Below are 27,962 nucleotides of genomic sequence, written 5' to 3'. Positions count from 1 at the left end.
TCATGCAGATTATCAAATCATACCTTAAAAAACACTATTCTAAGGGGTAGGCTTTAAAATAATAAGCTGATCAACTCTGTCTAAAGACACTCAGTAGACAGGAAACAAAATATACCTTCCTTAAATAAAATGCCTAATAAACCCAAAGCATTTAACAATATTCTGCTCAAGTTTCTTTGAACCCTCATATCACTTTAAATCTTTCAGTACTTAGCAAATTCTGCCTTTTATTATAGTTATTTCTGTATAGGTCTTAAGCCCCACCAGTACATTAAATATTCTAAGAGGCCAAGCACTTGATCTTATCACCCTTGTATTCTTATATATGGACACATATGTCTTGCGTTTGGGCACGTGCTCAATAATGAGTTGACATTTGCCGTACCAAGAAATAATTAGAGGTTCTCAGATGTGACTTTCCATACAGTTTTAATCCAGCAACAATTTTCACTGAGCTTAACGAAAAATACTTTAAAAGAAACTTATTTAGGACTTCCTTGGTGGCGCAGTGGTTAAGAATCTGCCTGCCAATGCAGGGGACACAGGTTCGATCCCTGATCTGGGAAGATGCCACATGCCGTGGAGCAACTAAGCCCGTGCGCCACAACTACTGAGCCTGGGCTCTAGAGCCCACGAGCCACAACTATAGAGCCCACGTGCCACAACTACTGAAGCCCACACACCTAGAGCCCGTACCCTGCAACAAGAGAAGCCACTGCAATGAGAAGCCCGTGCACCGCAAGGAAGAGTAGCAAGTACACCGCAAGAAGAGTAGCCCCCGCTCATCACAACTATAGAAAGCCCGCATGCAGCAATGAAGACCCAATGCAGACAAAAAATAAATGGAAAAAAAAAAAAAAGAAAACTCATTTACTTCGATGGTTGCCCTTCTCGTACCAAAAAAATATAGACCATTAGTTAGAAATGGCAACTGTGGGGATTTAGGAATATACCATATAGTATACAAAGCTGTATGCCCTGCGCCTTGCAAAGTGCATGCTGCACTTAGTACATATTTATTTTATTTTTTAAAAATATTTATTTGGCTGCGCTGGGTTAGTTGCGGCATGCAGGATCTTCGTTTTAGTATAAGGGCTCTTTTAGTTGCAGTATGCGGGCTCTTAGTTGTGGCATGCGGGATCTAGTTCCCTGACCAGGAATCAAACCCTGGTCTCCCACATTGGGAGCAAGGAGTCTTAACCACCGGACCACCAAGGAAGTCCCAGTACATATTTAACAACTGTTTACTGAATTAATGTAAAATGTGAGGTACTGCTTTCCCAGATTTTGGAACAAGGACAGGGATAACAATAATAGGGTTCAAGTAGTCGATAATTTCTTCTAGCCATACCTGTAACCACAGCAGAATTTTCCTCAAGCATTTCTAGATAAGAACTTGTTTACCTAGTATAACTTTAAGTGAGCCGCATGTATCTGGGAAAAGATAAAATAGGTTAGCTGCAAAGGGAAGTGAGATTTTTTACTGTACCTGATCTAAAATTCCAAAGAAATTAAAAGGTCTCTTAGGCCCTGGATTTATGGTGGCATCCAAAGAGATGAAAGAATAGTTGCCAAAGGGAGTACTGTGGACGTAATGGAAAGAGCCATCCCTACGTACAGCAGAATATTTCCTAAAAAATACAAGACAGGAAAGTTTTAGTGTAATCATAAAATAACAGAATGAGTTTAAATTCCTGCCCTAATATCACACTATATTTTGCCTCCCTTTGAAAAGGAAATTTCCATGATCTGACAGAGAAATACACAAAACTAGATCCACAATGGATACATCGATTAAAAGAAATTTTAAAGATTTTCTCCCATTGTCTCCAAAGATTCAGGCAAACATATTCATCAGTAACCAAGCACAAGGTCACCAAGCAAAGCAGAGAAGTACGTGGCTAATTTAGGTGGTCCACTAAACATTTTAAAAGAGATTAGTCAGAATCCAGGGAAATGGTATTTATCAATCATCAAAAATTTTAGTGAGGGCCTTCTAAGTACCTAGCAGAATTCTTGGTATAGTGAGATACAACTGTTTACTTCTTGAAACAGGACTGCAGAGGCTTAAGTCACAATAAAGCCTTGCAAAGATGAAGTCATCAAGCCAGGAGAAAAATGTTAGGTCTGGGCCAGTAAATCTTTTATCGGTTCCTAAAAATATATTGAAAACATACACAGGGTCCACATCCAGTAATGAAAGTCCTCACCACCTTAAGTATCAACAGTATTCAAGTGTCCAGAAAGTTGGAGAGTAAAGATGGGTAACAGAGTACACAGAGTCGGCACTCATTAAGTATTTATTGAATAAATGTGAAAGAAAGTATAGATTATATTTGGAGCATACCTTTATTATTCAAATGTCAGAACATTATAAGAAAATATCTAAGTGTCTTATATGATGTTTTACCTAAGAGCACATATGAAAAAAATACAAATAAACTTCTGAAATTTAATGTGCTATCAGGGAGCTATTTTTAAGCAACAGCCAACAAATATATCATAAATAAATATATTACCATAGATATTACAATTAATAGTCAATTAGCTCCTCTTGGTATATTTTGAATTTCTCTTTCAGGGTTTTTTCCTCATTAAGATTTGTATTTATATTTTTCCTGCTTAGTTTGTTTTCAGAGTTTTTCTTCAGGATCTTATAATCTTACATATGTTGTTTTCTTTCCTACATTTTTGACATATTAAAATCCAACTATCTAAAATAAAATCCAACTACTTGAAAGCAGAGGTTAAAATATACAATAGTTTTTGAATTCTGGATTTTGGCATCTCTGAGTCATTGTAGAGATCAAGATTTAACCTGAAGATTTTTTTCCTTCCAGTTGATATTTCTGTAATGTCTATATCTCTAGCAAAATGTCACATATTAAATCCGGATAAAGTTTAGGTGGTTAGAAACAAAAATATAAAGGTAAGAAACTTTAAAGTGACTAATAATTTTACCTTCCCAATAACTAATCAGTCCCTAAGTCCTATTGATTCTTTGAAAATGTCTGTTAAGCCCATTCCCACAGTCGCCATCAAAGATACAAACAGTTAATAAGAAGTGAAAGATTTTCATCTCTGTCCTTTTCCTTCCTCACATTAACAAAAGAGGACAACCTCCTCTTCCAAGTTAAGGTGACTCTAGTTATATGTTAACCAATGCTTTTTGACCTACCATCCTCAAATTCATGTCACCATCCCCACATCCATGACCCTTTTTCAGACAGGTATGTCTTATATTCATTTCAGGCCTTTTCCTTATGATGGTTAGACTGCTGCAGGATTCTTCTATTTGGTCTACACAACTCTAATCTCTCTCTTTTTCTTTTTATCCCTATCCCTATTTTGTTGTGTGTCTGCCCTTTATAAAATACTATTTTCATTGTTACTTATCTCCTTAGGAACCTATACTGGATTATAAACTATTACCCATCACATCTAAATTTTTGTGCTTGTCACTTGTCACTTGACACCTCCATAAATTGGCTCTACACTATCTACCCAGTGTCACACCAATCCTCAATATGAACCTTTATTCTGGTGATAGCAGTTTCCTTACTGCCCCCCAAAAGCTCATTCCAGCTTTCTTAATGTATTTTTAAATTTTTAAAATTTATTTATTTGGTTGCATCGGGTCTTCATTGTGGCACGCAGGATCTTCGTTGCAGCATGTGGGATCTTTCAGTTGCAACATGCAGGATCTTTTAGTTGTGGCATGCAACTAAAGCTCTGTTTACACTAATCCTTTCAAAATATACCCCTCAGAATTTCTTACTTCTCCAAATGCTACCCATCTTTTTTAAGACTGGACACAATTTTCACTTCTTTTACAAAGTCTTCTCTAACTTGCAGCTAGTAGATAAGTAAGTTCTAGAGATCTAAAGCACAGTATAGTACTTATAGTCAACAATACTGTATTATAAACTTCAAAGTTGCTAACAGACCAGACCTTAATTGTTCTCACCACAAAAAAAGAAACAGTAACTGTGTCACTTGTGATAGGGTTATTAGCTAACCCTATGGTGACAGTCATATTGCAATATATAAATGTATCACATGAACACACTGTATACCTTAAACTTACACAATGTTATATGTCAATTATATCTCAATAAAAAATAAAAAATAAAGGCTGCTCTATGTTCACCCCATGCTAACCTCTGCCTTTTCTGATTTCTCATAGTGATAATTAAGTGTAATAAATAATCTAGGGCTTCCCTGGTGGCACAGTGGTTGAGAGTCCGCCTGCTAATGCAGGGGACACAGGTTCGTGCCCCGGTCCGGGAGGATCCCACATGACGCGGAGCGGCTGGGCCCGTGAGCCATGGCCGCTGAGCCTGAGCATCTGGAGCCTGTGCTCCACAATGGGAGAGGCCACAACAGTGAGAGGCCTGCGTACCGCAAAAAAAAATAAAATAAAATAAAAATAAAAAATAAAAATAAAAAAATAAATAATCTAGCATTTCACAGCCATTCCTTCATGGATTTTTTTTTTCACGTTCTTTTCTAATTGTTTCCTGAACAATTTTTATCTCCCTTAGCTAGACTTACTTGAAGCTAGAGGCCATATTTTTTAATATTAGATCTTGTATCTCTCACACTATCCAACTAATTATAGGCTCTTAAGACTTGCTACTTGACGGACTGACAGTGTAAAACAAAGCTACTGAATACCCTGGAACAGAAAGTGAAATTACAGCCAAAAGAAGAATTCCAATATAGTAAAACTAGAGAATGGGCTTTCTAACTTAAATATCCTTTCGTATTCATTGCCTTTTTCATATTCATGCACATAAAATTTTTTTTAATATTTGTATGACATACTGGACAAAGCAGCAAGGGGTGAACAACTGGGCTCTTCGGCCACCCCAGAGGCTAAGAGAATCAGTATCTCAGCATTATTAAAATCCACAGTACTCTGGTTGACAAGCTCTGATCTAAACGATTTATTCTGTGCATCAATGGCAAAAAAAAAAAAAAGTCTTATAGAATATTAAAAGTACCATTAGTCGACAAAAAGCATTAAAGTATATGAAATAAAAAGAATAAAAGGGGGCTTCCCTGGTGGCACAGTGATTGAGAGTCCGCCTGCCGATGCAGGGGACACGGGTTCATGCCCCGGTCTGGGAGGATCCCACATGCCGCAGAGCGGCTGGGCCCGTGAGCCATGGCCGCTGAGCCTGCGTGTCCGGAGCCTGTGCTCCGCAACGGGAGAGGCCACAACAGTGAGAGGCCCGTGTACTGCAAAAAAAAAAAAGAATAAAAGGGACTTCCATGGTGGTGCAGTGGTTAAGAATACGCCTGCCAATGCAGGGGACATGGGTTCGATCCCTGGTCCAGGAAGATCCCACATGCCATGGAGCAACTAAGCCCGTGCACCACAGCTACTGAGCCTGCACTCTAGAGCCCGTGAGCCACAACTGCTGAGCCCGTGAGCCACAACTGCTGAGCCTGCATGCCACAACTACTGAAGCCCGTGTGTCTAGAGCCCATGCTCCACAACAAGAGAGGCCACTGCAATGAGAAGCCCACGCATTGCAATGATGAGTAGCCCCTGCTCACTGCAACTAGAGAGAGCCCTCATGCAGCAACGAAGACCCAATGCAGCCAAAAATAAATAAATATCTTTTTAAAAAAGTATAAAAAGAAAGAAGAGGTCCAAGCAAACAAACAAAAGTGAATCACCAAAATAATAATAATAAACTAAAAGGCTCCTTTTCTAAATTACCAGAGGTTCTTTTCTCTGTTAAAAAATGTTTTCACCCATTCAGTGAATTGATTGCACTCTCCCTGTAACAGACTCTACATGGTGGTCTGTCGTCTGTTCATTACAGTACCTGTAATAATTCTCAACACTCTCCAGACTTGGAATGTTGAATGCATCTAATTAAAAAGAAAAGAGCAAACATCATCTATATTAAAAAGAAAAATGCAAACATATTAATGACTAAAGAAAAATGACAATTCTTTCAATAACACTTTAGATGATAGATGCCAATTAATTAGATTGGCATTTAATTTTTAAAACTTGATAATAGAATTCAGGTTATCTGGAAACTTATCTAAAGCACATAGTATACTGAAGAACAATAAATATTTTGAATTATGTGCTACTCAGAATAAATCAATTTGAAGTTATAAGACTGGACCACTGTTGCTGCTGTTTTAATTGTGTGATTCTGGAAGCCAGGAAGGACTGGATTCATGCCTGATATATGGATCCATGTCATGGGCTTCTAAACAGCAGATGACTTTGATAACACGGCCAAAGCCCCTCTTTTTAAATCTTAAAAAAGATTCAGTAACAAAGAAGTTATATAATGGTAAGGGAAAAGGTTAAGGACATCATAGAATACTTATCTGGAAATATAATAATTTCATAGAGCTTGATTGCTTGGTTGCAATAGGCTAAAATTGTTTATCAGCTTTGACTTCCAAGAATCCACAACATTTCTAATAACCTTAGAAAGTAAGCTGAAAGCTCAATTTAGGCCAAAAGAAATATTATTGTATATATAATCCTCTTGCTAAGAGAACAATTCTGTTAGAGTTAAATCTTCTTTTTTTTTTTGGCTACACTGCATGGCTTGTGGGATCTCAGTTTCTGAATCAGGGATTGAATCCAGGCCACGGCAGTGAAGTGCCGAATACTAACATTTAGACCACCAAAGAACTCCCTATTATAGTTAAATCTTAATAAAGATTTATATATATATATATATATATACACACACGCACACACACACATATATACCATAAGCATTTATGCCTATACAAGTCAAATTAAATGATTATGAACTCCAAAGGACTATACAAATCATTTAATCACAAAACTCCATTTGATATTTGTTACTTTAAATATATCAGTAGTTTGGCTTGGAACACTTTTTTAATATACACAGATTTGCTTTTATTGCAAAAGAATTTGACTTGTACCCTTAATTAAGATCAGGGAAAAAAGGGAATGTAAACATACCAGAGAAAGTTGTAAGCCAGAATCCTATTTTTAATTTATAATTTCTAGCTGCTTTGTAAGAACTATAGTTGACCCTTGAACAACACAGGTTTGAACTACGTCAATCCACTTATATGCAGAGTTTTTTCAATACATACATACTATAGTACTACATAGATCCTTGGCTGGTTGAATCTGCAGATGCATAGGGCCGACTGTAAAGTTATATCCGAATTTTTGACTGCTTGGGAGTCAGTGCCCCTAACCCCCACGTTCTTCAAGGGTCAACTGTTTTTATAAAGAGGGATTTTTCGATCTAACCAATAGCTGTGTATTTCACCAGATAGAATTTTAAAAGATAGCTTTTTAAAAAATATATAAATAGGTACTCATCAGCAATGAATAATCAAGTGAAGCAAACAAATGAAATACTTAAGTAACCAATAAGAAAGTCAACCTTTATGAAACAAACAGCTCTACCATCAGGACTCTTGGAAAACAGTTCAATTCCTTATTAACACAACAATCATAGTCTAAAAAAATGGGAAGGGGTTATCCATTTCTCTCTCCATGCATATTGGAATATATTTGTAATTTTAATTTTTAAATATATATACAGCAAAATTCAATCTTTGTGATGTACAGTTCTATGGATTTTGACAAATGCATAGTCACGTATCTACCACCACAATCAACATACAGAACAGTTCTATTACCCCGCAAAATTATCTCATGATGCCTCTTTTTAGTCAGCCTCTCCCTCCATCTTCAACCCTTTGCAACCACAGATTGTTCTCTGTCTATAGTTTTGCCTTTTCTTGAATGTCATATAAATGGAATTATACAGTAATGTAGACTTATGGGTTTGGCTTCTTTCACTTAGCAAAATTATATCTTTTTAAACATCCATCTGCATGGATTTTGCTATATGCTTTTCTTCCATGTAAAGAAGAAAGAAACCATACCAGTTTCCCCCTCAAGGTCTAACAGTGACATCTGAAGTTTTAAAATCACATATTATCATTGAATTTCACAGTTGTGGCCTTTAGTATACTTAAGCTTATGTTACAATGTCCCATTTTGTAATTTTACAATTTAAATTGGAGAATCTAGGCTCCTGAAGGAAAAAAATCTAGTCTTAATTATAACTGGGACTTGACTCTTACCATGATTTCCTTTGATATCGAGCCACTTGGTTTTTTCCATGACCCTTGTCTTCTTCAGAATACCCTGGTAAGTTTGCCATTCTGCCTCCTGCTGCCTAGATCCCAAATTTTCCTTTGTTTTGGCGTCTGTCAGGTCTCCTGTAGGTTTACATAAGAATTGAATGACAATGCAAAATAAAGCTGGGCTGGGGGTTCAATTTTTTTTTTAATGCACACTGAAGAACAAAGATATTTAAAGTACTCAACATGTATTAGCATAACCACTTATGAATCCATCTCTGTCCAAAGCAAGCCATTGAAAATAAGATTCTCAGCACGGGCTTTATTTGTTTCTTATAGGTTAGCAAGTGCCTATTTAACTTCCTGTGATATTAGAAATAGGTTGTGAAAAATGTATCTTTAAAGGGAGCAGTACAAAATGCATCTTGAGACTCTGATGAAATGAAAACTCTTTAATAAGAAATTCCAACACTTTGGGAAGGTGTAAATATCTATGGTAACCTTATTTTCCAAACCCCAAATCAGGATATGTGATCTGACCAAGTATTATTTTTACGGCAAGAAACAATCTGGAAGGTGTAGTTTGGAAAATGAAATACCAAAATTTCTGGGAAACTAGACAGACATTTGAAATTGAGATTGCCCATAAAATGAGGACTCCATCATATCAGCAGAGGTGTTTCAGTAAGGTGGGTGAAAGATGAATCCCCCAAGAGCCGGGATAGATGCTCCTTTAGCTTCTTCTCCAACACAGTTGGGAGCAAAGGGTTTGCGGTTTGAACACTCTAGGGAACCAAGTCACAGAAGTACCAAAGGATGGAAAAAAAAAAAAGTGTCCTGAGTTACCTGAAGCCTCAAACAACTGACAATATAAGATTAATACTGTAAGGAAAATGGAAAAGTTAAGAAAAAAAAAAGAAGAAGAGGAAGAGGAGGAGGAGCAGAACTTTTCATTTCTGGTTAAAGGGCTTTCTCTAAGTCTCTCTCAAATCCAGAGCTGCAATAACAACGACAACAAAAAACAGATAACAGACGGCAGACGGAACACTAACGCGAGAATCATGAGCCTTGCTTCCACCGCTTGGCCAAAACCTTGCTATGGCAAGTCATTTAGCCCGGATCTTGACTCAGTTATCCATAGACAAAGGAAATTATAATATCCTATCTCCTCTACAGGAGGAGGACTCACCTGAGGCTGTAGCTAAAGTTCCCCTAACGTCCCCAAATTAAAAGGCTGCAGCCCTGTTTTCATTCTACCATCCGGACCACAGAACAACATGACAGCACGGCAATCCTCCCTACCTGTTGCTAGGACGAGAGCTGGTTGAATGATGTCAATAGTTTCAGAACAGAACTTCTCTAAGTCTACAGCTCTGCCTGGATCGCGAAACCTGCTCAGGTGAATGTCGGATATCTGCCGAAATCAGGTGTTAAACAGAGATATCTGAGTCAGGAGGAGGCAGCACGAACAGAGACCCAGCGGCTCTCTCCGGCGGAAGTAAAAGGCAAAGACGCAGTGCATCAACGAAACCCCCAGGGAAGGACGGAGCACCAACCCCCTCTCCCCCAGCCCAGAGTGTGGGCCCAAACAGGGGCGGGTCGCGACCCCGCGTTAACTGATGGCGTCTCACCGCGCGGCGCCAGCTCTGCACCCACCCAGCCCCCGCCTGAGCTCCCGCTGCGTCACCTGCAGACCCCAGAAGATGTTGCTGGCTCCGAGGCCCGGCGCAGGGTGCGGGCTCCGGGGGGTGCGGAGCTGGGGTAGTGGCGAGGGCGGCCCAGCCAGGCCGTAGTGCTCCAAGAGCACTGCCGCCAAGGCCGCGGCCGCCAGCCCGGCGACCACCCTGACGGCCAGCGCTGCGACCATTCCGCCCGCCGGGGCGCGGCACGCGAGTGCGGGGCCGGGTCAGGGACCGGCCGGGACCGAGCGGTGCCCACCGGGAGCTGCTTTGGTCGCACTTCCGGACTCTATGGTCGCGGGGCCTACGGCGCCGGTCTGGCCAGCCGGCGCTGGCACCTGCGCCTGGCTGTGTACCTGCAAGCCGCCCGCGGCTCTGGGCTCGGTTTGCTAATGCAATGCGGGGTAAGAAAAAAAAAGCTTGACACCCCCTCCCCGCCCCCAGCGCCACTCGCAGTAGCCTTGGGGTGGCAAGGAAGGAGCCCGGGTCTGGGAGGCGGAGGCTAGCGTCCTGACTCCGCCTTAGTCAATCATGCCGGACCTCGGTGATCGGTTTCCTTGCAAACCAGAGTTAATTCCTACCGAGCGTACTTCACAGGGTTGTTGTGAGAATCAAAGTATGTATGAGGACGCCTTTTAAAAATTGCTGCACACATGTGGCAGGTGGCTTTCTCTGGTTCCTTCTGATTATTAACAAAGTCGCTCCGTAGGTTTTCTATAGATTTAATCCGTATGTTTTGTGAAAGTTGTTTTTTCCTAAAACTGATTTCATGTGCACTTGGTTGCATAATAGTCTAATACGGTGGTGTGCCATTCATTTAATACATTTTAAAATACTTCCTATGGGCCAGGTACAAGAGAAGAATTACATTAGGGTCCTGCCCTTAATTTATCTAACCATTCCCTTATTGTTGAACTTTTGGATTGTTTATTATGTTCTGAATAAACATGTTTGAATAAACATGTTTTGAAAAATATTCTGGGTAAACATATTTCTGTTCTCAATAAACAGTTTTATATGAATACAGCCCCCTTCTTAACCCCTTTTTGAGTTATTTTATTGGGCTGTGTTGCCAGTATTTAAGTTATGCCTATTTCAATTCATTAAATATTTTTTTAGTACTTTTGGAATTCAAGACATTGATCTAAGCAGAAAACATAAAGAAGCATAATGGTAAGTAGCTAAAAAGTTCACTATCTTAGAAGTTTATGTAGCAGAGAGAAATACATAAATGAGGTTGAGAAGAACATGCCATTTTGCTACAAGTGACATTGAGATATAAAATGCTAGAGGAAGGTTAAAACCTGGAGAGATCACTTCTTTGGAGAGACTCTGGAAAAGTTTAATTAAGGAGGTGGCATATAAAGAATGGATAGTATTTCTGAGTGGCAGAGATTGGGGGCAGGATGGGGAGAAGCACTTTCCACCAGGACCTAACAACATGAACCAGAGCATTAAGGTGAGAAAACGCAGGTCATGTTGAAGAGACAGTGAGAGTCTTCCTTATCCAGGGGTTGGGCATCTGTGGATTCAACCAACCCATGGGGGTGTGGAAGCTGCAGATACAGAGGGCCAAATTTGGGACTTGGGCACCCAGTGGTTTTGGCAGTTGGGTGGTGGGGGGTGGAAGGTGGGGACAGACTCCTGGAACTGAAACAGGAGGGAAGGGGGCAGGGCACAACCTTTAAAAGAATGACATAGATGTTGAGGATACAACAAAAACTGGTTAGAACCACTAGGTCCAAGATGGCGGGAGATTTAACTTCCAGTAGACCTTGAGCCTCATTATATGCTCATTGTAATACATTAGCATGCTAAATGACACACCGCACCCACAGGCGCCATGACAGTTCCGAGGCTGACCATAAAAGGCCAAAAAGTGGGCAGAGGCCCAATTCCTGGAAATCCCTGCCTTTCCCCCAAAATAAGTTGAAATAATCCTCCCACTCATTAGCCTATGAAATTACCCAGCCCATAAAAAACTAACCATGCCGTATTTCGGGGCCACTCCCACTTTCTGAGAGGCACTACATTTCATTCTGTCTTTGGAGTGTGTTTCTCCCATGGCCACTCTCACCTTCTGATATGGACCGCATTCTGTCTATGGAACGTGTATCTCTCTAAATAAACCTGCTTTCACTTTTCTATGGCTTACTCTTGAATTCTTTCCTGTGCAAAGCCAAGGACCCTCACTTGGCAGCCAGTCCCACAGACTCACTCAAGACCTGGGACATGACCCTCTTCTTGTGCCCCCCCTTTTTTTTTCCTGCAACAGAAAGCCTCTATAAATGCCAAGAGTGAAGACAGATCTGGCAATGGCATAGGGAACCAATTAAACAGAGGGATGTGGCAGAGAGTCCTGTTAAGAGAATACTGCACTAATCCTGTGTTACGATCTGAATATGTCCCCACAAAATTCATATGTTGATAGTATTTGGAGGTAGGGGCTTTGGGCTCCAACCTCCTGAATGGGATTAGTGCCTTTATGAAAGAGACCCTAGAAAGATCCCTGGCCCCTTGCACCATGTGAGGATGAGGCAGGAGATAGGTGTACCCCAGGCTGAGCAGCTGGAGTTTGTCCCCTGTGGGGGGACAGTAGCAGAGAGGAGCTGAGCCCTGCCCAGATAAAAGATAAAGAGACCACATATTTCTCATTCTCGAAGTCAAGGAGACCTTCCCAACTACACATGTGCAGAAAGGCTCCTTGGAGGTCAAAAAGGGAGTGACGTCAACCTACCCATAGGTCTCTTCGCTAGAATCCATCTTGGCTAAGAGATGTGCATGTGTGCACACATGGGAGGACCCTGAGATAAACCAAATAGGGACTCAGAACCAGGCAGAGCAAGATGATTGGCCAGAGGAAACCCAGAACAAATGCCCCATATAAGTGATTCAAACTACCACGAGGGCACAACTCTCTCTCTGCGACTGCCCATGTGTGTCTATTCACAGGTACTCTTTTTCCTCCTAATAAACACTTTACTTGTTTCACTACTTTCTGTCTCCTGGGGAAATTGATTTCTACAAAGCCAAGGGCCAGGGCCTTGTCACTACATTGCAATGTAAATAGCAGTGAGAGTTTTCTTTCTTCTTCTCCTGAGAGCAAGGAAAACAAAGGGAACAGCAAACAAGCTAGAGAAGAAACATAACCTGGCCTGAAAGAGTTAATCACTCCTTGTTTTACTTTAACTGTCACTAATTTGTAGTAACTAGATTTGTACTTTACAAAGCTAATCTCACTCCCTGACACTATGTAATTTACATTTGACACCTATCACCCCTAACTCTGTGTGAGTTACATCCTCACACAGGATGCCTGTCACCCCCTAACCTTATTACCTCCAAGCACTTACATTCTATATGCCCCTGGTAACAAATCACTCCCTGTAGTTTTTGCATTTCAGAAACAAGGTCACCGGCCAATAAACCAGAGGCAAACAGACACAATTACCAGCCTGCAGGACCTCAATTACCCGACAGCCTGACGCCAGCTATGGCTGTTTTGAAATAATGCAAAGGAAAGGAAGAATGCAAGACTTTCACTACTTTGATCCTCATCTTGTACCCCGGACTGCGAGCCCCACATATAAAATCTTACCTGATTCCCAAGGAGTGGGGGGACACAGTTCTTGAGACACTAGCCTGCTGTGTCTTCCCTTCAGCCTGGCAGAAAAATAAAGCCATCTCTCTCTTTCTCCAAAATCCCTGTCTCCATATTTCTGTTCAGCATCAGTGCACAGGGAAGCCGACATTTCAGCAACAGCTGGACACTGTCCCTGGTGGTCTATTGGCTAGGATTCAGCTCTCTAACTGACACGGCCTGACTTCAGTCTCTGGATGAGGAAACAAAATCCTGCTTCAAGCCACTACAGGCCTAGGCCACCCAAGATCAAGGACACAGCAAGAAGTCAGCAGTCTGCAACCTGGAAGAGTGTCTTCACCAGAACCTGACCACACTGGCACCCTGATCTTACACTTCCAGCCTACAGAACAGTGAGAAATAAATTTCTGTTATTTACAAACCACCCAGTCTGTGATATTCTGTTATAGCAGCCTGAATGGACTAAGATATCCAGGTGGTGGGTAATTACAAAGGCCTGAAGTAGGAAGGTGGAAGAGTGTGACATTGAGATTAGAAAGGAAGGATTGTAAAGACAGAGACTACAGAATTTGACAGCTGATTGGATATTTGAAGGAAGAACAAAAGATAGCTGAAAGTTAGTATAAAATTTGGAACTCTAATGATGAAAAAAACTAGGGCTATAGTGTATGTGTAGAGACCATTGTCCACATGAATAAAGTTTTTGGTTTTGTCTAATACTGTGCCACTAAAAAACATCTGGATGAATATCTTTAAAGCAAATTTGGAAGATATGGTTGAGATAATCTGATTTAAAACACAGGCAATGTAGCATATAAAAAATGCATTTGAAGAGGTTTTGGAGGAACCTACCTCAAAGATATGAAAATCATTTTCCAGAAATGGAATACAACAAGAAGCCATGTGATAGATGATAGGAACAGACTTGCTGTAAAGACATCTTGGACAGAGAAACATGGTTTAAAGTCACAAAGGCCAGCAGTTTGAATTTCAGACACTGAATTGTAACCAAGCTGCTTCACCCAAGGTGCTCAAAGTGAAACAGATCAGAACCCTATGGGGCCATCCCTCCTTTCTGTGTCCCCCATCTCTTGTTTGTAGGAGGTGGGCTTCATTCAGCCTCCTTAACCTTCCCTAAGTTCCAAAGGGCAGGTTCAAACAGTTGCTAATCAGGGAAGTGAAGGGATACAGAGACAAGGGAGGAGCCACCAAGAAACAATAGTGCAGCCTTGGGGCAGGGTCCTGGTTCCTCAGGAAGGAATATATACATAACAATACCTTGAGTTCTGCAGGAACTAAGGCCCCCACCCAGGTGGAGGATGGTAACTTCAGACTGAGCACAAGATTCCTGGAACACCGCCCTGTTACCTCACCACCGACTAATCAAAAGAAAGCCACACACCATACAGCCCGCATCCCAAATTTTGCCTATAAAAACTTTTCCCCCAAAACCATCAGGGAGTCCAGGGTTTTTGAGCATGAGCCACCTGTTCTCCTTGCTTGGCCCTGCAGTAAACCTTTCTCTGCTCCAGGCTTCAACATTTTGATCTACTTGGCCTCACTGTGCATCGGGCACACGAACTTTGTTCAGTAACAAAAGTGAGTAGAAACAGGAATTTATTTATGTCATGATGGTTAATGATTCTCCAGAGAAATACTGGTTTGACCAGCTAATCACTACAAATTAGTATAAAAGCTGGTTCTCAGTTCCTGACAGTCAAAGGAGAAAGGTAGATTTCTTGTAATCTCATAAAGATAGCAAGCAGCAATTCACCATGAAAGCAAACTTTCCTAGAATTAAAGTGAAGGGAGAATCTATCACTTGGACATTTCACAATACAATGTACATTGTCATCAAGACTCATAAATTGAACTATATGACTCATAAACATGAGTATTGATGACAATGTACATTGTATTGTGAAATGTCCAAGTGAAAGATTCTCCCTTCACTTTTTTTTAAATTATTTTATTTTTTTTTGGCTGCGTTGAGTCTTTGTTGCTGCACACGGACTTTCTCTAGTTGCGGCGAGTGGGGGCTACTCTTCATTGCAGAGCGGTGGCTTCTCTTGTAGCAGAGCACGGGCTCTAGGCACGCGGGCTTCAGCAGTTATGGCGTGTGGGCTCAGTAGTTGTGGCACACAGGCTTAGTTGCTCCGTGGCATGTGGGATCTTCCCGGACCAGGGCTTGAACCCGTGTCCCCTGTGTTGGCAGCCGGATTCCTAACTACCGCATCACCAGGGAAGCCCCTCCCTTGCCTTTAATTCTAGGAAAGTTTGCTTTCATGGTAAATTGCTGCTTGCTATCTTTATGATAGCAATTGCCATCAGATCACTATTTCTATACTAACGTTATTTTAAAATCTGAAACTGTATTATTAAATCATTGTTCTGTGAAGTCATTTTGTTACCCAGTGAGGTCCATTTGCTTGACACACAGTAAGCCAAACGCTGAGACTCTGAGGATTATGGCTGAGAAAGAGTTTATTCACAAGGCAGCCAGACAAGGAAATGAGAGAACAAGTCTCAGATCTGCCTCCCCAAAGGCGACGGGGGTGGGATATTTATGGGATAAGCAGGGTGGTCTTAGGCATGGGGAAAGGTGATTGGAGGTAGGGGAAAAGCTGAGGTAATCGGTGTTCTGTGCAGGTGCATGTGGGTTACATGTTTCTGCATATTGAAAATGGAACTGCTTAGCATGATTAGAGGGTGGAGTTTTCCAGCTGTCTCACATCAAGAGGCTATTCATCAGACACCTGCCCTGGCCCAGTTTTAAAGGTCACACAGCCCCAGCCAGCTTGCACTGGGCAAGAGCTAACTGCAAGTTTCTGTGAAACAACTGGGCTGTGTGAAGATGGGAAGGTGTGGAAAGAAAAAAGAAAGAAAGAAAGGAAGAGAGAGAGAGAGAGAGGAAGGAAGGAAGAAGGGAGGGAAGAAAGGAAGGATGGAAGGGAAGGAAGGAAGGAAGGAAGGAAAGAAGGAAGGAAGGAAGGAAGGAAGGAAGGAAGGAAGGAAGGAAGGGAAGGAAGGAAGGAAGGAAGAAAACCTTAATCAATGAAGGCCATTTACAGGCAGAGGGGTTTTAACAAGCCGTTCCCACACCTGTTGTTCTGTAAGACAAGCTCAACAATTTTCATTAGTTACCAGCTTCTGTTATGCTATGGAGCATGGCTTCAATTTCCATAGAAAGCTAAAGTAGTATAATCAAAAGACTTTTACGTGTATATAAATGTTTTTAAAAATTATTTTTCAAAATCATGATAAAATACATATAACGTGTTATATATCTATTAACTGAAAAACCCACACAACCTAAGAGCAGTATGTTTCAATTTTATTTACAGACCTGACTGAGAACTATAGCCCAGGAGACAGCCTCTCAGATAGCTCTAAGGAACTGCTGTGAAGAGGCAGGGAAGGAGCCAGGATATATGTGAATGTTTTGCTGTAGTTTGCTGTAGGGAAAAACATGTAGTCAGGCATAAAAACATTACTGCTAATCACAAAGAACAGATATTTCAAGTGAATGATTTTAGCACTTTTCTCTATATGGGAAGATGCAAGAATCTGGGGTCATAGAAATTTTTCCTTAGATATGCATCTTAACTATCTAGGTGCCCTTATATCCAAAGCACAGAATGCTTCTTGTTCCATCCTGAATTTTCCTCAGGGTGGGTGACTGCAGTGGGTTGCAACTTAATCCTTGAAGAACTGGAATGGATGGCAACATTCCTTGTTTTACACATCTTAACAATGTTTAAGTGTACAATTCAGTGGCATTAAATACATTCACTTTGTTGTGCAACCATCACCTCTTTCCATCTCCAGAACTCTTCAGCATTCCAAACTGAAATGTGTAACCATTAAACATTAATTCCCTATTCTTCCCTCCCTACCCCAAGCCACTAGTAACCACTATTCTACTTTATGTCTTTATGAATTTGATTATTCTAGGTACCTCATATTAGTGGAATCATACAATATTTGTCATTTTGTGTCTGGCTTATTTCACTTAACATAATGTTTTCAAGGTTCATCCATGTTGTGGCATATGTCAGAATTTCCTTTCTTTTTAAGGATGAATAATATTTCATTATGTGAATATAGCACATTTTCTTTAGTCATGAATCTGTCAATGGACATGTGGATTCTTTCCACCTTTGGGCTATTGTGAATAATGCTGCTAAACATCATTATGTACCGGGTATTTTTTTTTATATAAATTTATTTATTTATTTATTTATTTTTGGCTGCTTTGGGTCTTCATTGCTGCGTGTGGGCTTTCTCTAGTTGGGGTGAGAGGAGGCTACTCTTTGTTGCGGTGCACAGCCTTCTCATTGCAGTGGCTTCTCTTGTTGCGGAGCACGGGCTCTAGGTGCACAGGCTTCAGTAGTTGCAGCACACGGGCTCAGTAGTTGTGGTGCACGGGCTTAGCTGCTCTGCCGCATGTGGGATCTTCCCAGCCCAGGGCTCGAACCCGTGTCCCCTGCATTGGCAGGCGGATTCTTAACCACTGCGCCACCAGGGAAGTCCTGTACCGGATATTTTTAAAGCTTTTTAAGGAACACTCCTTTTTTAAAAAAATTGAAGTCTAGTCAATTTACAATATTGTGTTAGTTTCAGGTGTAAAGCAAAGTGATTCGGTTACACACACACACACACACACACGCACATATGAATATATATATTCTATTTCTAATTCTCTTCCATTATACTGTTGACAAAAAATTAATCAGTTCATCTAAGAAAGAAACAGAAATTTTTATTCAAGCCAAATTTGAGGATAATAACCTGGGAAAGCATCTCCAAAAGCTCTGAGAACTCTTCCACCCATTAGAAGTCAAGGCACAGTTACGTAAGTTTTTCAAGAAAGAGGGCTGTACATTAAATTACATATTATTGACAGTTTACACAATCCAGATCTAAGTGCCATGGGACCCCTTATCAAGAAGGAATATTATCTTTAAGGAGTCATCTTATTGATGGTAGGAGAATGTTGCTCTTGACAATCGAGCAAGTATTTCTGATGAGGGAGGTTTGGTCGATGCATAATGCAGTTAAACAATGCACAGTGCAGGGAAGAGGAGGCCAAAGGACATAGAAAAATTTTTATGTTTAAAAGAAAAATTTCTATGTTTAAATTTTTCTTATCTTGCCATAAAATATGAATTTTATTTCACAATAGTTTATTACAAGATATTAAATTTAATTCCCTGTGCGGTACAGTAAGTCCTTGTTGCTTATCTATTTTATATATGATAGTGTGCATGGTGGGGAGAATAAATTGGGATTGACAGATGCACAAGGAGCACTCCTTTAACTCCTTAGGAAACAGAAATTTGAGGGGAATTTTATCTAGGTAGTTAAGGCTCTGTATAAGGAACCTGAAACACCTGTATAAGGAACCTGAAACACCTGCAAAAGTAATGTCAGAGATCAAAGAAATTCTGATGCATACTACAACATGGATGAAGCTTGAGGACATTATGCCAGTAAATTAAGCCAGTCACAAAAGACAAATACTGAATGATTCTGTTACCAAACAAAAGTTCGTGTCCCTGACTCACAGTGAAGCCAAACAAACTGAAACATTGGAATTTGTAGCAGAGAAAGGTTTATTGCAGGGCCAAGCAAGGAGAACAGGTGGCTCATGCCCCAAAAGCCCAAACTCCCCAGTGGTTTTAGGGGAGAAGTTTTTATAGGAAGAATTTGGAGTAAGGGCTGCAGAGTATGTGACTTCTCCTGATTGGTTAGTGGTGACATAACACGGTGGTGCTCCAGAAATCTGGTGCTCTGCCTGAAGTTACCATCCTCCACCTTGGTGGGGGGGCCTTTGTTCCTGCAGAACTCAAAGATATTGTTATGTATACTTCCTCAGAAGGAACCAGGACCCTGCCCTAAGACTGAACTATTGTTTCCTGACTGCTCCTCCCTTGTTTCTGCAACCCCTCCATTCCCTGATTAGCAACTGTTTGAATCTGCCCTGTGGAACTCAGGGAAGGTCAAGGAGGCTAAATGAAGCCTATTTCCTACAAGCAAGAAACAGGGAGGGGACTTCCCGGTGGTGCAGTGGTTAAGAATCTGCCTGCCAATGCAGGGGACAGGGTTCAAGCCCTGGTCCAGGAATATCCCACATGCCGTGGAGCAACTAAGCCTGTGCACCACAACTACTGAGCCTGCGCTCTAGAGCCGAGGATCCACAACTACTGAAGCCCGTGCACCTAGATCCTGTGCTCCGCAACAAGAGAAGCCACTGCAATGAAAAGCCCGTGCACCACAACAAAGAGTAGCCCCTGCTTGCGGCAGCTAGAGTAAGTCTACGCACAGCAATGAAAACCCAACAGAACCAAAAATAAATTAACTAATTAATTAATGTTTTAAAATGTAAGTGTTAAATGAGCAGCTTGAAGTGGGTGTATTTAAAATTCAATTAAAAACAAAAAAAGAAAGAAACAGGGACACAGAAAGACTTTTGTGCCCAGGAGGGCCCCACAGGTCCAGGTTTCAATTCCATTTATGTGAGGCACCAAGACTACTAAAATTCACAGAGACAGAAAGTAGAATGGTGGTTGCCAGGGGCTGGGGAGAGGGGGAAATGAGGAAATAATGTTTAAGAGGTACAGATTTTCAGTTTTGCAAGATGAAAAAAGTCTTTGAGATGCATGGTATAGTGATGGTTGCAAAACAATGTGAATGTATTTAATGCCATTGTACACTTAAAATGTGCATGCCCACAATGTACACTTAAAAATCAAACTGACTTCCCCTAAAGCCAAGTTCTTCTGCAGAGTTTATAATTAACCTCTCTATCCAAAACTTTATGCCCTGTCTGTCCCACACTTGTTCTCTCTCAAGATTGAGGAGCATCAGGAGAGGTGCCTTCAAGATGGCAGAGGAGTGAGATGTGGAGATCACCTTCCTCCCCACAAATGCATCAAAACTATATCTACATGTGGAACAACTCCTACCAAACACCTACTGAACGCTGGTAGAAGACCTCAGACGTCCCAAAAGGCAAGAAACTCCCTGTGTACCTGGGTAGGGCAAAAGAAAAAAGAAAAAAGAGACAAAATACAGGGATGGGACCTGCACCTCTGGGAGGGAGCTGTGAAGGAGGAAAAGTTTCCACACACTAGGAAGCCCCTTCACAGGAGGAGACAGGGAGTGGCAGTGGGGGAAGCTTCAGAGCCACAGAAGAGAGCACAGAAACGGGGTGCAGAGGGCAAAGTGGAGACATGCCCGCACAGAGGATTGGGGCCGACCAGCACTCACCAGCCTGAGAGGCTTGTCTGCTCACCCGACGGGGCGGGTGGGGGCTGGGAACTGAGGCTCGGGCTTTGGAGGTCAGATCCCAGGGAGAGGACTGGGGTTGGCTGCACAAACACAGCCTGAAGCGGGCTGGTGTGCCACAGGTAGCCGGGAGGGAGTCCGGGGAAAAGTCTGGAACTGCCTAAGAGGCAAGAGACCATTGTTTTGGGGTGCGCGAGGAGAGGGGATTCAGAGCACCACTTAAATGAGCTCCAGAGATGGGTGCGAACCGTGGCTATCAGCGCAGACACCAGAGACAGGCAGGAAACGCTAAGGCTGCTACTGCAGCCACCAAGAAGCCTGTGTGCAAGCACAGGTCACTATCCGCAACTCCTCTCCTGGAAGCCTGTACAGCCCGCCACTGCCAGGGTCCCGTGATCCAGAGACAACTTCCCCGGGATATCACACAGCACGCCTCAGGCTGGTCCAATGTCACACAGGCCTCTGCCAGCACAGGTTCGCCCCACATTCCGTACCCCTCCCTTCCCCTGGCCTGAGTGAGCCAGAGCCCCCTAATCAGCGGCTCCTTTAACCCCCTGCTGTCTGGGTGAAGAACAGATGCCAGAGGGCAACCTACACACAGAGGCGGGGCCAAATCCAAAGCTGAACCCCAGGACCTGCACGAACAAAGAAGAGAAAGGAAAATCTCTCTGTGCAGCATCAAGAGCAGCGGATTAAATCTCCACAGTCAACTTCATGTACCCTGCATCTGTGGAATACCTGAACAGACAATGAATCATCCCAGAATTGAGGTGGTGGACTTTGGGAGCAACTGTAGACTTGGGGCTTGATTTCTGCATCTAATTTGTTTCTGGTTTTATGTTTATCTTAGTTTAGGATTTAGAGCTTATTATCATTGGCAGATTTGTGTATTGATTTGGTGCCCTCTTCCTTTTTTATACATATATATACTTTTTTCCTTTTTCTCTTTTTGTGTGTGTGTATGTGTATGCTTCTTTGTGTGATTTTGTCTGTACAGCATTCCTTTTGCCATTTGTCCTAGGATTCTGTGTGTCCGTTTTTTGCTTTTTTTTTAGTATAGTATTTAGCCCTTGTTATCACTGGTGGATTTGTTTGTTGGTTTGGTTGCTCTCTTTCTTTCTTTTTTATTACCTTTTAATTTTTTATTTTAAATAATTATTTTATTTTAATAACTTTATTTTATTTCCTTTCTTTCTTTTTTTTCCCTTTTATTCTGAGCCATGTGGCTGACACGGTCTTGGTGCTCTAGCTGGGTGTCAGGCCTGAGCCTCTGAGGTGGGAGGGCCAAGTTCAGGACATCGGTCCATGAGAGACCTCCTGGCTCCACATAATATCAAATGACAAAAGCTCTCCCAGAGATCTCCATCACAATGCTAAGACCCAGCTATACCCAACGACCAGCAATCTACAGGGCTGGACACCCTATGTCAAACAATTAGCAAGACAGGAACACAACCCCACCCATTAGCAGAGAGGCAGCCTAAAATCATAATAAGTTCAAAGACACGACAAAACACACCACCAGATGTGGTCCTACCCACCAGAAAGACAAGATCCAGCTTCATCCACCAGAACACAGGCACTAGTACCCTCCACCAGGAAGCCTACACAACTCACTTGACCAACCTTAGCCACTGGGAGAAGACGCCAAAAAAAATGGGAACTATAAACCTGCAGCCTGCGAAAAAGAGACCCCAAACACAGTAACTTAAGCAAAATGAGAAGACAGAGAAATACACAGCAGATGAAGGAGCAAGGTAAAAACCAAGCAGACCAAACAAATGAAGATGAAATGGGCAGTCTACCTGAAAAAGAATTCAGAGTAATGATAGTAAAGATGATCTAAAATCTTGTAAAGAGAATGGAGAAAATACAAGAAACCCTTAACAAGAACCTAAAAGAATTAAAGAGTGAACAAACAATGATGAACAACACAATAAGTGAAATTAAAAATTCTCTACAAGGAATCAATAACAGAATAACTGAGGCAGAAGAATGGATAAGTGACCTGGAAGATAAAATAATGGAAATAACTACTGCAGAGAAGAATAAAGAAAAAAGAATGAAAAGAATTGAGGACAGTCTCAGACACCTGTGGGACAACATTAAATGCACAAACATTCGAATTATAGGGGTCCCAGAAAAAGAAGACAAAAAGAAGGGACTGAGAAAATATTGGAAGAGATTATAGTTGGAAACTTCCCGAATATGGGAAAGGAAAGAGTCAATCAAATCCAGGAAGAGCAGAGAGTCCCATACAGGATAAATCCAAGGAGAAACACACCAAGACACATATTAATCAAACAATCAAAAATTAAATACAAAGAAAAATTATAAAAAGCAGCAAGGGAAAAACAAGCTTTAAATGATACATTAAACAAGATAGACTTAACTGATATTTATAGGACATTCCATCCCAAAACAGGAGAATACACTTTCTTCTCAAGTGCTCATGCAACATTCTCGAGGCCAGATCATATCTTGGGTCACAAACCAAGCACTGGTAAATTTAAGAAAACTGAAATTGTATCAGGTATCTTTTCTGACTACAATGCCATGAAACTAGATATCAATTACAAGAAAAAAATCTGTAAAAAATACAAACACATGGAGGCTAAACAACACTGCTAAATAACCAAGAGATCACTGAAGAAATCAAAGAGGAAACCAAAAAATACCTAGAAACAAATGACACTGAAAACACGACACTTCAAAACCTATGGGATGCAGCATAAACAGTTCTAAGAGGGAAGTTTACAGCAATACAATCCTACCTCAAGAAACAAGAAACATCTCAAATAGACAACCTAACCTTACACCTAAAGCAATTAGAGAAAGAAGAACAAGAAAACCCCAAAGTTAGCAGAAGGAAAGAAATTATAAAGATCAGATCAGAAAGAAATGAAGGAAACGATAGCAAGGATCAATAAAACTAAAAGCTGGTTTGGGGGCTTCCCTGGTGGCGCAGTGGTTGAGAGTCCACCTGCTGATGCAGGGGACACGGGTTTGTTCACCGGTCCAGGAAGATCCCACATGCCGCAGAGCGGCTGGGCCTGTGAGCCATGGCTACTGAGCCTGCACGTCCGGAGCCTGTGCTCCACAACGGGAGAGGCCACAACAGTGAGAGGCCCGCGTACCCCAAAAAAATAAATAAATAAAATTTAAAAAAAGCTGACTTTTTCAGAAGATAAACAAAATTGATAAACCATTAGCCAGACACATCAAGAAAAAAAGGGAGAAGACTCAGATCAACAGAATTAGAAATGAAAAAGGAAAAGTAACAACTGACACTGCAGAAATACAAAGGATCATAAGAGATTACTACAAGCAACTATATGCCAATAAAATGGACAACCTGGAAGAAATGGACAAATTCTTAGAAAAGCACAACCTTCTGAGACTGAACTAGGAAGAAATAGAAAATAAAAACAGACTAATCACAAGCACTGAAATTGAGACTGTGATTAAAAATCTTCCAATAATCAAAAACCCAGGACCAGATGGCTTCACAGGCGAATTCTATCAAACATTTAGAGAAGAGCTAACACCTATTCTTCTCAAACTCTTCCAAAATAGCAGAGGGAGGAACACTCCCAAACTCATTCTATGAGGCCACCATCACCCTGATACCAAAACCAGACAAAGATGTCACAAAGAAAGAAAACTACAGGCCAATATCACGGATGAACATAGATGCAAAAATCCCAGCAAAATACTAGCAAAAAGAATCCAATAGCACATTAAAAGGATCATAGACCATTATCAAGTGGAGTTTATCCCAGGAATGCAAGGATTCTTCAATATATTTAAATCATTCAATGTGATACACCATATTAACAAACTGAAGAATAAAAACCATATGATCATCTCAATAGATGCAGAAAAAGCTTTTGACAAAGTTAAACACCCATTTATGATAAAAACCCTCCAGAAAGTAGGCATGGAGGGTACTTTCCTCAACATAATAAAGGCCATATATGAGAAACCCACAGCAAACATCACTCTCAATGGTGAAAAACTGAAAGCATTTCCTCTAAGATCAGGAACAAGATGAGGATGTCCACTCTTGCCACCATTATTCAACATAGATTTGGAAGTCCTAGCCACAGTAATCAGAGAAGAAAAAGAAATAAAAGGATACAAAATGGAAAAGAAGAAGTAAAATTGTCACTGTTTGCAGATGACATGATACCATAGATAGAGAATCCTAAAGATGCCACCAGAAAACTACTAGAGCTAATCAATGAATTTGGTAAAGTTGCAGGATACAAAATTAATGCACAGAAATCTCTTGTATTCCTTTACACTAATGATGAAAAATCTGAAAGAGAAATTAAGGAAATACTCCCATTTATCATTGCAACAAAAAGATACAGTACCTAGGAATAAACCTACCTAAGGAGACAAAATACCTGTATGCAGAAAACTATAAGACACTGATGAAAGAAATTAAAGATGATACAAAAACAGATGGAAAGATATATCATGTACTTCAATTGGAAGAATCAACATTGTGAAAATTACTATACTACCCAAAGCAATCTATTGGCATAGACACCAATGGCATTTTTCACAGAAGTAGAACAAAACATTTCACAATTTGTATGGAAACACAAAAGACCCCGAATAGTCAAAGCAATCTTGAGAAAGAAAAATGGAGCTGGAGGAATCAGGCTCCCTGACTTCAGACTATACTACAAAGCTACAGTAATCAAGACAATATGGAACTGGCACAAAAACAGAAATATAGATCAATGGAACAGGATAGAAAGCCCAGAGATAAACCCACGCACATATGGTCACCTTATCTTTGATAAAGGAGGCAAGAATATACAATGGAAAAAAGACAGTCTCTTCAATAAGTGGTGCTGGGAAAACTGGACAGTTACATTTAAAAGAATGAAATTAGAACACTCCCTAACACCATACACAAAAATAACTCAAAATGGATTAAAGACCTAAATGTTAAGGCCAGACAATATAAAATGCTTAGGAGAAAACGTAGGCAGAACACACTATGACATAAATCACAGCAAGATCCTTTTTGGCCCACCTCCTAGAGAAATGGAAATAAAAACAAAAATAAACAAATGGGACCCAGTGAAACTTAAAAGATTTTACAGCACAAGGGAAATCATAAACAAGATGAAAGGCAACCCTCAGAATGGGAGAAAATATTTGCAAATGAAGCAACAGACAATGGATTAATCTCCAAATTATACAAACAACTCATGCAGCTCAATATCAAAAAAACAAACAACCCAATCAAAAAATGGGCAGAAGATCTAAATAAACATTTCAGCAAAGAAGACATACAGATGGCCAATAGGCACATGAAAAGATGCTCAACAGCACTAATTATCAGAGAAATTCAAATCAAAACTACAATGAAGTATCACCTCACACCGGTCAGAATGGCCATCATCAGAAAATCTACAAACAATAAATGCTGGAGAGGATGTGGAGAAAAGGGAACCCTCTTTCACTGTTGGTGGGAATGTAAATTGATACAGCCACTGTGGAGAACAGTATGGAGCTTCATTAAAAAACTAAAAAAAAAAAAAAAAAAAAACTAAAAATAGAACTACCATACAACCCAGCAATCCCACTACTGGGCATATACCCTGAGAAAACCATAATTCAAAAAGAGTCATGTACTACAATATTCATTGCAGGTCTATTTACAATAGCCAGGAAATGGAAGCAACCTAAGTGTCCATCGACAGATGAATTGATAAAGATGTGGCACATACATACAATGGAATATTACTCAGCCATAAAAAGAAATGAAATTGAGTTATTTGTAGTGAGGTGGGTGGACCTAGAGACTGTCATACAGAGTGAAGTAAGTCAGAAATAGACAGACAAATACCATACGCTAACACATATATACGGAATCTAAAAAAATTTAAATGGTTCTGAAGAATCTAGGGGCAGGACAGCAATAAAGACCCAGACGTAAAGAATGGACTTGAGGACACAGGGAGGGGGAAGGATTAGCTGGGACAAAGTGAGTGAGTGGCAGGGACATATATACACTACCAAATATGAAATACATAGCTAGTAGGAAGCAGCTGCATAGAACAGAGAGTTCAGCTCTGTGCTTTGTGACCACCTAGAGGGGTGGGATACGCAGGTTGTGAGGGAGATGCAAGAGGGAGGAGATATGTGGATATATGTATATGTATAGCTGATTCACTTTGTTATACAGCAGAAACTAACAAAACATTGTAAAGCAATTATACTCTAATAAAAATGTTAAAAGAGATTAAAAATAAAGTAACAGGAAAAAAAAAGAAAAAAAGATTGAGGAGTATCAAAGAAAAGGGGGGATTAAAACTAAGTAGGTCCCTGCAGGCCTTCCTAGACCTTCCCTGAGCTCCAAAGGGCATATTCAAACCGTTACTAATTAGGGAAGTGAGAGGGTGAAGAAACAAAGGAAAAGAAGTCAAGAAACAATAGTGAGGTGATAAAGCAGTCCTCATTTCTCCTGAAGGGATATAGATAACAATCTGATACATATCTTTGAGCTCTTCTACAGGAACTAAGGCCCCCACCTAGGTGGAGGATGGTGACTACATACCAAGCACAAGCACATAGAGCCCAGACTGGCTGAAACCAGAAGACTGAATATTGTGATTCCTGAAACACCACCCTGTTACCTCACCACCAAACAATCAGAAGAAATTCATGCATCCTGCAGCCCTTCCCCCAAAATTTGCCTTTAAAAACCCTTCTCTGAAGACCATCAGGGAGTTCAGGTCTCTTGAGTATGAGCCACCTTTACTTCTTGCTTGGCCCTTGCGATAAACCTTTCTCTCCTCAGAACTCTGACATTTCTGTTTGTTTGGCATCACCGTTTGTCAGGTGCACAGACTTGGGGTCGACAACAAAAATGTACACAATGTACACTTTAAAAATTAAAATAGTAAATTTTGTGTTATTTATATTTTACCACAATTCCTAAAATAAGAATAAGTAGTAAACTAAAAAAAAATAGAGGTAGGAGGCTTGAACCTAGGTCACTATTAAAATGATCACCATTCATAAGTCATTTTACGGTTGAGTAAAAGAGACAATGACCAGATAGCCACTTTGGAATGAGTCAATCAAGGCAAGTTTGGTTAACTTCAAATCTATTCTTTACATCTATTTAAATGTATGAAACAGATTTACAAACAATCATAAGATTGTCAGCTTTCACTTTCCTGTGATACAAATGCCACTCTGCCGTCCCTTCAATGAAGCATGAATCCACAAGCTTTAAA

The 27,962-nt window shown here is 40.7% G+C and overlaps 1 protein-coding gene and 1 long non-coding RNA gene across 12 annotated transcripts in view; one reads left to right on the top strand and one right to left on the bottom strand.

The window, feature by feature from the left end:
• The window catches only part of TMEM62 (transmembrane protein 62), a 70,028-nt gene that overhangs the window by 23,489 nt on the left and 18,577 nt on the right, over positions 1-27,962 (bottom strand). For 5 of the 11 annotated variants that reach the window (XM_067744835.1, XM_067744825.1, XM_067744854.1 and 2 more), the window contains exons 3-5: positions 8,125-8,262; positions 5,841-5,886; positions 1,490-1,631 (exon numbers count right to left, since the gene is read on the bottom strand). In XM_067744835.1, coding sequence (XP_067600936.1) covers positions 1,490-1,631; positions 5,841-5,886; positions 8,125-8,164 — 228 coding nt within the window. In that variant the 5' untranslated portion in view covers positions 8,165-8,262. Of the gene's footprint in view, positions 1-1,489; positions 1,632-5,840; positions 5,887-8,124; positions 8,263-9,426; positions 9,567-9,811; positions 9,992-27,962 lie in introns of those variants that run through there. The other 6 variants (XM_067744806.1, XM_067744816.1, XM_067744874.1 and 3 more) reach the window with 4 other exon arrangements.
• LOC137228039 (uncharacterized) lies at positions 10,090-13,828 on the top strand. Its single transcript, XR_010945118.1, has 3 exons — positions 10,090-10,207; positions 10,923-10,976; positions 13,208-13,828. It is a non-coding gene; the product is annotated as an uncharacterized lncRNA (long non-coding RNA).

Source organism: Pseudorca crassidens, chromosome 1 (genome assembly GCF_039906515.1).
Source record: "Pseudorca crassidens isolate mPseCra1 chromosome 1, mPseCra1.hap1, whole genome shotgun sequence".
Taxonomy (NCBI): domain Eukaryota; kingdom Metazoa; phylum Chordata; class Mammalia; order Artiodactyla; family Delphinidae; genus Pseudorca; species Pseudorca crassidens.
The sequence above is the reverse complement of the archived record's forward strand: the minus strand, read 5'-3'. Positions and strand labels throughout refer to the sequence as shown.